General features: G+C 36.6%; 1 protein-coding gene across 3 annotated transcripts in view; it reads left to right on the top strand.

Annotated features, from left to right (window-relative positions):
- The window catches only part of chm (lysine acetyltransferase chameau), a 41327-nt gene extending 34746 nt beyond the window's left edge, over positions 1 to 6581 (top strand). Inside the window, exons 11-13 of one of the 3 annotated variants that reach the window (XM_018459142.1) lie at positions 3670 to 3816; positions 5031 to 5137; positions 5899 to 6581. In XM_018459142.1, coding sequence (XP_018314644.1) covers positions 3670 to 3816; positions 5031 to 5137; positions 5899 to 6021 — 377 coding nt within the window. In that variant the 3' untranslated portion in view covers positions 6022 to 6581. Of the gene's footprint in view, positions 1 to 3669; positions 3817 to 4175; positions 4329 to 5030; positions 5138 to 5898 lie in introns of those variants that run through there. The other 2 variants (XM_018459143.1, XM_018459145.1) reach the window with 2 other exon arrangements.
- Positions 6582 to 9700: the final 3119 nt, after the last annotated feature.

Here is a 9700-nt window from a genome sequence, read left to right as displayed (position 1 = left end):
TCTCTCTCTCCCCCTCTCTCTCTCTCTCCCCCCTTACCCCTCGCGCTCTATCCTTTTCCTACACGCTGATCCCGAAAGTCTGCAAACTGAACGGACGCGTAATGAATGCGTTCCACCCTCCCAAAGTAATCAGCAGCGAAGTGGAGAGGGAGGGTGCAGAAGAAGAGCGGGGTGAGGCCGCAGAGTGCCGAAGGCGGACGGAGGGGGTGGATAGAAGTGTCCTCTCTGCTGCTGGAGATACGCGGTCTGCGAAGGTGGAGGAGATGGAGCGGTGTGGTCATTGAACCCATCGCCGGCCGGGAACACCCTGGAACGGGAACGGAAATGTGAACGCAGGATCGGCATGTCCGATCCCGAGTATACCGCGGGGACATGTCTCTCCCGTCTTGTCCGTCCTTGTCTGTGGGATAAAGAGGTCTAAAGCGTCTCCTCGAGCAAACGAGAAGAAGCGCTGAGTGAATCTGTCCGCGCCGATCTCTGCGAAATCGTGCGATCGAGCGCGCGATAGATGCATATCAGACACCGGCGACCTTGAAACCGTCTGCGACTGAATCAAGAAGAATTTTATGCGGCGAAAAGACGTTCATAGGGTACTTTTTCGAGATTTCTGTACATTTCAAAATCAAGGAAACTATCAAGAGACCCTCGCGAAGTGTCAAATTCTGATATTAATGAAACTTTGTATAGATTACATAAATAAATGATCATTTAAAGAATAAGTCAGTGACGTAAAAACCGTTTTATATAAAAAAAAATGAAGTCACTCCTTACAAGTGAACGTGGTTTTTAGGCTTTTTTCGTTATCGATCTCTGAAATTACTCAAAATATTATATACAAATTTTATAATAAAATTGTCTCAGTTTATCCACATTAATAATATTTTTAAAAAGTAATTTTAAAAATGAGTTTTGAAAATTAATTATAAAATTTTAATTATATTATTAAGATTAGAATTTGTCTCTTTGTGAAATTTCCTTGTAAAAGAAAGTTTTGTTTCTCGCTATACATCAGTCATTCATAACTTTTCCGAAAACGTATTAATGCCAACAACACTTCAGCTTGTGTCTCGCGGATTACTTTGCAAGATGCAAGTAAACTTTTATATCTATGGAAATACGTCCGCGGCTAGGCGTCCGGTGATTTCGGAATTCGGATTAAGAGACTCGGGACAATGAATCAAAGGTGTGTCCCTCGCGCGGCCGTAAGTAATCTTTTAACGCTTAATTATCTTATGCTTTGATCTATCAGTCGTGCGGAAACGGTACATTTGGAACTTTAAATAAACGTCTTCCGGAGGCGGCAAAATTTATTCGGCGGAAAACGGCAGCACAGGAGAGATTACTTTGCTTAATGAGAGAGCTTTTGAACCTGCTGACGGTACGGGAGGTAATTTCGGGAATGTGAGGATGACACTAACGCGGACGACATGACATACGCTGGATACTACCACGAATCTATCGTCCACGTCCTAATGCCGCATATGCATACAGCGAGATCGGTTATACATAATGCAAGATGCAGCTATCAACTCGCTGTGGAGTTCGCGAAATCCATGCAAAACGTGAACGAACCAGCGAGTGCGCGGGTCCATTAAATCCCATCCCTCTCGAGATTGACTTTTACATATCCCAGCCTTGAATTCCGCGGATCAGTCCCGTCTCCTCTTGATGGTAGCTTCTCGCCGCGTTCTCGGTGACTCATGTCACTCCGGCAAGAATCTTTGTGGAAGATAATTTTCAGATTCACGTCGCGAACATAAAATGACGAGGATTATATCAAATGGAATTCCTGCCCCGTTATTAATTCTACTCTCTGATTTCATTCCCCGAGGAAATCCGAGTCGACGTTTAATGGAAATGTTTAACTGGAACAAAGTCCAATTTTCAGTTGATTTTCAACCTTGTACTTCGAAACGATCAAAGAAGAGGACTCCAACCAACGTTCTCCCTAAGTGAGATCCATACTTTGATCGATAAGTTCATCTCCCTATAAATTTCACCTGCACCTGCTTCTGATAAGAGTGCCGATGGTTGACGTTTAAATGCACGCGTTATCAATCTTCGACTCTGAGTTGCGGTAGATCTGGATCTGACATTTAAGTCGCTCCCTGAAAAACGGGTTTTTAACTGGTCTCTTGGATAATTCCATTGACGTGGACAGACAGACGGATGACGCGCAACGGACCATTTCGCCGATTCACCAGCGAGAAGCAGGCAGGCCGCGCTGCACGAAGCGCCTCGAGGTGCCTTCTCTCTTTCTCTTACACACACTCTCTCTCTCTCTCCCCCCACCTCTTCCCTCATCCTTTCCCTCTCTCCTGGCTGTCTATACATTTTTCTTTGATGCCTCGTCGCAGAATACTTGGGACAAACGAGGCGGAACGGACGTTCAACCAGGAGTAGACGGGCACTGCTGACCAGGGCCGCATCTGTTTCTGTCGGGCCCATTGCCACTTGTTCGTTCAATTTAAGTGTATAATAGGATCTCATTGTCCAATTATGCTTTAGAAATTTCATTTACGAAGTGCTTACTAGTCCCAGCTGCGAAAACTATTGTTGCACCTCGAAAAAAAATATTACCGCAATATTTTTTTATTATACCAATTGAAGTATAAGTTGTTGAAATTATCTGGAATTACAATTTTCTTAAAGTGAAGCTATTGAATATTTTAATTTTATATTATATCATTTTTTTTCTTAAAAAGATTATTAATTGATGTATGAGTTTTATTGATGCGTCCGGTAAATCGACGCTGCACTAACAAATAAATTTTATTTTTCAATAAATTTTTTACAATGTGTGTATTAAAGATACTCCTTTAGCATTAATATTATTAAATTGGTTGCCAATTTAATTTATAAGGTAACCCTATATGTCCCTATTAAGCTTTGCGATTTTTGCTAAGTCCAAAATAAAAAATTATGGTTACATTCAAAAGAGAGAACATTTTTGAAACACAGAGTTAATAAAATGTATAAGACATTTCCAAATATTTACATAAGTGCAGTAAAAATTAAAAAAAAGTAGTATTCCGCGCATACTGGATACATATGTACTTAATATGATCTAAGTATGTTTCCTCCTTTTTCGTAAAAAAAAATATTAGATAAATAGAAAATAAAATGATCTGATGTTACCTTTATAAGAATATAAAATATAAGTTTATTGACATATTGACATGTAAGAATGCACAAAGTATTATTTTCCAAACAATGGACTTGTCTACTTATTTCCGTGATGTTTAGCAGATGAATTAGAATCCACGATCTGGAATAACAAAAGTATCAAAGAAACGTTACGATCGATATGTACATTCAGTAGATCTTATTCTTGTGGACCATATTGGTTCTACCTTATAAAGAATTTTTTCTCTTCGGTTATAAACAAAACTTTGTGACAAAAAACCTACAAACAACGAACGTTTTACACAAAGAACGTTTTAAGAACACGCCCATATACAGTTACCTTATTATGTATTCCAGCTTCAGTTTGAGACTATGTGTTTCAAAATCGACAAATTTACGCAAAGACAAAAAAAATTACGCAAGACGCGTTTTAACCGAATATGGTCTTCTTCGTTTATATGTATATTTGTATTAAATAAATTTAATTTGATAAATAGCATTAATATTTGAATAAACCGAATCTGTTCGCAATTCGCTGCGCAGGTTACTTGCTAACGAGAGTCGAGAAGAAAATCGGTTCACCGGAGAAGCCGCTTTCGGATCTCGGCTTGATCTCGTATCGGAGCTACTGGAAAGACGTTCTACTGCAGTATCTCTGCAATTTCGGCGGCAAGGAGATCTCCGTAAAAGGTAGGTCAGCGCGAAGTCTGTCGTACCTGCTACCATCAGTCCGTTTTGACTTCCGATATTACGGAATTTAAATATTTATACGCGGATTGAAAGTGCGTTAATGCGACTTGCGAGAGGTCTCGCTTTGAACTGCTGATTCAACGCCTGGTTTCGAAAGCGTAATTTTCCCGTGAAGAGAAAATTTACATTCGTCGCGACTCTAGCAAAAATCTTCAGCAACTTCTTGAAAATTTTGCAATCTGGCGAGAGAAGACTTTGCCAACTCTTCTCACTTTTTGCTATTTAATCAAGAGTTATTCTATTTCAATATTTTGTAATAACTCAGTTTCGGTGGATATTATTGAATCTATATATTTTAGATTTTATACCTTGAGACAAGAGAGTTGTCAGCAGAGGATTTATGCCATATTGTTATTGATTCGATGGTCAAGTTTTCCCAACGTAACTAGTTTTAGCGGTTGAATAATTGTATCCATGAAGGGCAGGATAAATCGCCCAGTCGCTGAAAACCGCAGTAGATTATCTATGATTCATCATTTCCGCATTTTTGCGACTCCTACGGTCAAGTTCTTTAAAAAGTTTATTATTATTTCTTTTAGCGTTAAATGAATTCAGTATCTATAATTAATCGGATTGATGTAAAACGAATGTAAATATATTATTTTTATTATTATTATTAATTTTAATTTTTGAGATACTTAGTTTAACATTGTTTATTTATTTTAATCCTTGCCTCGCGGCTTTGGATAGCTTCTACTTTAGAATGTAAGTTTAGAATGTAAATAATATGTTTCTAACCAGAGACTTGTGGAAAACTCGAAGATCGGGTTTGCGTAACTAATCAAAGAGACTAATAAAAGAAGAAAATGTTTTTTTCGAAACGCGTGTGCTAAAATTTTTTTATGTGTTGATAATATCCTTCATACATAAAATATTTCCATACATAAATATAAATAGTAATAAATTCACGATGTTTTATTCATCGTGTTTCTTTCTACTAGCCCTCGTCAATTTTATTACTCTTGCTGTATGGCGTCGAGAGGAACAAGTTTCTTCTATAAGATTGGATTTTATTATATGTCCCTTCGAGACTTTTCCATTCAACAATAGTTTTCACTTCCAACGAGGAAAGGGGAAAGGGTCAGAAAAGATCATTGTTGAACGCGCGAAAAAGAGCAAAGAAACAAACACACACTCGGTAATTTGTTTTTCAGATATCAGCAAGGAAATGGCCATCGACTCGTATGATATTGTCAGCACTTTACAGGCTCTCGGTATGATGAAGTACTGGAAGGGCAAGCATATCATTCTGAAGAAACAGGTAAGCGCTCCTTTGTGTTGTAATCCATTGTCTTAGCTAAAAGTGTTAGATATCTTGTTTATTATTTGATGTTTTAGCTCAAAAATCGATTTATGGCATTTATTATAAATTATCCTTTGTTTTAAGAAACTCTTTATAGCTATTCTACAATGTGCTCTTTGTTTCCTGTTTCTTGCTGTTTGTCTCTTGCCTTTTGGTCATCGAAAAAGGCAAGAGACAAACAGCAAGAAACAGGAAACAAAGAGCACATTGTAGAATGGCTATTAAACTTGTATAATGTCGATAGCCAATAGGAAACAAGACAGGTAAAAGAATTTTAGATAGATGGAAAGAATATACATAAATGCCTAATATTTTTGGTCAAGGCATGTATATACATAAACCTGTAAGGTCACTATGTGTAATTGTGAAGTTGATAACAAAACTCCTCTCACTATACAAACATGGTAAATATCGGAAATATGAAATGTATTTATTAACGTGATTTCATTATAATGCCACAAGGACGATCCGATTTCATGCGATCATTCGTCATTGATCCCGGGGAACGATATCTCCGATATATGAGCAGACAGTACGACTGTGTGGCTAATTATCATTCAATTAATTCGATCGTTCTTCTCATTCCTCGGCGTACCCATTTCACCATTATACATTTCCTCAGCTCCTTGTCAATGCAATTAAAACGTTTACGAGTTATCGCGTCGCCCGGAACAGAGACACAGATAAAAAAAAGAAAGGGACCGTTGAAATAATTTCAGGACGTGATCGATGACTACAAGGAGAGGGTGAAGAGACGGGGCCCCGTCTACAAAGAGATCGATCCGGAGTGTCTGAAATGGAACCCCTTCCAGCCACCCAAGACGCCCTCCGCCTCGAACTAAGGTCTTGCCAGGAGCTTGGAAGTACGCCACCTTCTCCCCTCGTCTGTCTTCTCTCTTCATGGTGCGACGGTCGATTCTCGCATTCCTTCTCGTCGTCGTCATTATCGTCGTCATCGTCGTCTTTATCTACATTTCCGACCTTCTCATCGGCTCACGCAGCGCGTGGAAGCCATAAGCCGCCACCGACAGATTTCACGCTCGTAACGTAATGACGAGAGAGCCGTGAAAATCCTTCTAGGAATTCCTCCGGCGTCCTGAAGCACGCGGGAGACGACGGTGAGTATCTCATTCTATTGGCAATATCGTTAAGGCTCACCGCGGGAACGGCTTCTCCCTCCGTATTTAAGATGCATCGCGGAGGTCGACAGGGTCCGACAATAATTGCGACTGGAAAGTCTTGCATGCGCTTTGAGCGTCGCAGAAACGTCTCTCTGACATTGACGAAAGCAGACAGGTGCGAGCCGATAATGCACGGTGACGGAGACATCGAAGACTATTGCATATTCCGCGCGGCTATACCTGCGCTGTCGCCTCACATATTTGCCCGTATATCTTATTTTTAAATCTCATGTCTTTCGGTATTTTCTTTACTTTTTCCCTGTTATACTGGGGGAAAAAAGGTAGTGTAATTTTTATTTAGAATCATGTTTTAGAAGATCCGTTTTACAGTGATCAAAATTCGTTCGAAATGTTTACAATCAGGATCACTAAATTATGTATAATAAGAAATCGAATGAAAAAGTTCTCTTCTATGTAAATTTGAATATTTAAATAGAGTTCAACGCATTTCAAGTTGCATCAATACAATATTTATTTTGGTAATTAAATGCGGAAATACATTATAACCCTTTTGTGTTGGTGTAATGGCGAGAAACATCAGTTGTGTAAAGATTGAATTTCGCATAAGAGACATTTGTTCATACGAGAAATAGCGTTATACGAGATATTAAACTTGGCGACGATAAGCCGGCTGCGCCGATGCTGCGTCGGGTTCGTTGGTGCAACGACCTTGGCATCTCTCATTGGTGCAACCTCGTTGGTGCAGTAAGTTGCATAACGGCAGAGCCCCGTTAACGCGCCGCTGGCGCATCGATCAGATTGCGTCGTATGCGCGAGCAGTGGACCACCCGTGAAAATTTCTCATATCTTTTGGCCTCGGACATTGCGATAACATACAACAATCACCGGCAGAAATACCCGATCCTAGAGAAAAAACGTACGCGCGTTCATAAAAATGTAAATGACGTAAAAATGTATCGATTCTATCCTGGAATAACAGGTGAAATCATTCACCGTTAAATTTAAGTTTGATTTCTCGACATGGCGTATTATTCTCGTATGTTCGCTGGCCAAGTCGATTGTGTGACCTTAAAATCTCACTCTAATCTGGAACAATCTGGTTAATCGCCATTAGAATTGATATTAAATTAATGGAAATGAAAGAGAGGTTATCGATTAATAATCGTGTATCTGAGCACTGCGGAATAATTTTATCGTCAAAATACCTTCGACTATACTGCACCGCGGCCGCAAGACGTAGGCATGAAAGATAGTTATTGATCGGTCTAGATGCATGCCTGGCTGCAGAACAGAGAGAGAGAGAGAGAGAGAGAGATTTGCCAATGAGGCCCACCGGCCTCGATCGAGTAATATGAAAATAACTCGAAAAGAGTCAAGGTCGTGCACAAGTTCAATTTAAATATGTCATATGCGGAAACAATACCAGCTGCCGAAGGATCGTCTCGAAACGTTTCAGTAACTGGAAAAATATTCGAATAAATAGCTTTCGAGCATCTTAAAAAAACTATTGTGAGAAATTGATTCAATTATCGAGAAATTTTTAAATCAAGTTACATTGAGAAAAATAAATCTTTTTTTATAATTACTTATATACAAGTCATTTATTATTCACAGTCTTGCAGCGCAAGTGCCTGTAATTTTTTAGTAACTTTTTTTACACTCTAAAATATAGAAGTAAAAAATAAAATACATTCGTTACTTTCCGCTTTCAAGAATTTTCTAATTCAAACGTCATTCAAGCTTGGATGAATTTCGATTTTACTTTATATTTCCTACTTTGCGCTGTTATAATAATTGTAAAAGACATTACAAAATTATCTTTTTAAAAAAGACATCAAGTACACGCGTTTCTCAAAAAACAGCTGTTGTTACAGTAGTTATAATGATTTTTTAAAACCCAAGTGATATACGTACCTTTGTATTCCTATACGAGGTGTCCTAAAATTTGCGATTTATAATATTATAGCAAGATAGGATTCTCAAAAATTAAGTGAAAAAGTTATTTAAATTTTTATTTTAAGCAGTAATTTTTGAGATAATAAGGTTTAAATTAGCTAATTACAAACTATGTTTAGATAGTCACATGTCCATGAGTCGCGCGCGCGGTAGTACTAGTGAGTGCTGATAAGCGCACACTTCAGTGCGTTCACTATATTCACAGTCTACTATCTAAATGTAGTTTGTAATTGGCCATATTACAGAAAACTTTATTTACTTAATTTTTTTAAAACTTTCTTGTTGTAGTATTTTGAATCGCGAATTTTGAGACTCTGTATATTCATGCTTCCTGTTCTAATATAAGTGATGGCAACATTAAAGATCTTTTGGCTATACAATATCAGCTAAAAGTATTAGTTAAGTAGTAAGCCCAAATAAGTTAATATCAGCAGCCAATATCACACTGAGAGAAAAAAAATTGCAAGTACTAATTTAACTATAATTTATAGTCATTTTTTGGGTCAACTATAAATTTATAATTGTTTTAACCATGCACATTATAACTGCTTCAACATTGAAATATGATTACAACTATAACATGCATTCAGTTTTTCCTTACCATATATCTCTTAGTTATTAGTACTATGTAAATAATTATCGAATGTTTAAAAAATAGTTACATTCACTATAATGACGATTGCATTTAGTATAAAAATGGTTATTTTTATTTACCATTTGTATCTTAACATTTTATTGTATTAATAGTTCAGATTGTCATAATTTATAGTACAATTTTCCCGTATTTGAGAGAACTATACATATAAGTTTATTATTACTAATATTATAGTAGTAATAATCATAAAAATGAACCTCCATAATTTTTTAACCATGTAATTATAATCACAAATACTTTTTTCTCTCTCTGTGCACTGAAAAAATTTTGATGATATTAACCCGTGAATAATTAACTCTGAAATCAATTGTGAAAAACAAAATAATTTAACTTATATTTTTTTGCAGTTTTAAGTCAATAATTTTGAAATAAGTGTGTGGATCTAAATAAACTTTTGTACGAATATTTATTATTATTTGATTAGTAATATATAATATAAAATTTGATTTAATTTTTAATGTTATTTCCTCACAAGATTTACAAATAAATGTTAAGTATAAAACGTGATTTTTTACATAAAAATCAAGACAAAGAAAATAATAAGTAACTTTGAACTCAATAAGAAATCAAAATTGTGCACAAATTTTATTTAGATATTTAGACGTAATAATAAAACAATCAATGAAATTTTTATATTTTTAGTAATGTTTTGAAATGTGAATTATCTTTAATTCTTCTTTAAAAAATGATATCATAAAATCACGCAAATTAAAATAAAATTTATTTAGGTTTAGATATTATTTAGGATAATGCTTTCTAAGTAGTTTC

Source organism: Mycetomoellerius zeteki, unplaced genomic scaffold (genome assembly GCF_001594055.1).
Source record: "Mycetomoellerius zeteki isolate Tzet28-1 unplaced genomic scaffold, Tzet1.0 scaffold79, whole genome shotgun sequence".
NCBI classification, from domain to species: Eukaryota; Metazoa; Arthropoda; class Insecta; order Hymenoptera; family Formicidae; genus Mycetomoellerius; species Mycetomoellerius zeteki.
Note: the sequence above shows the minus strand (reverse complement) of the source record. Positions and strands in the feature narration are given on the sequence as shown.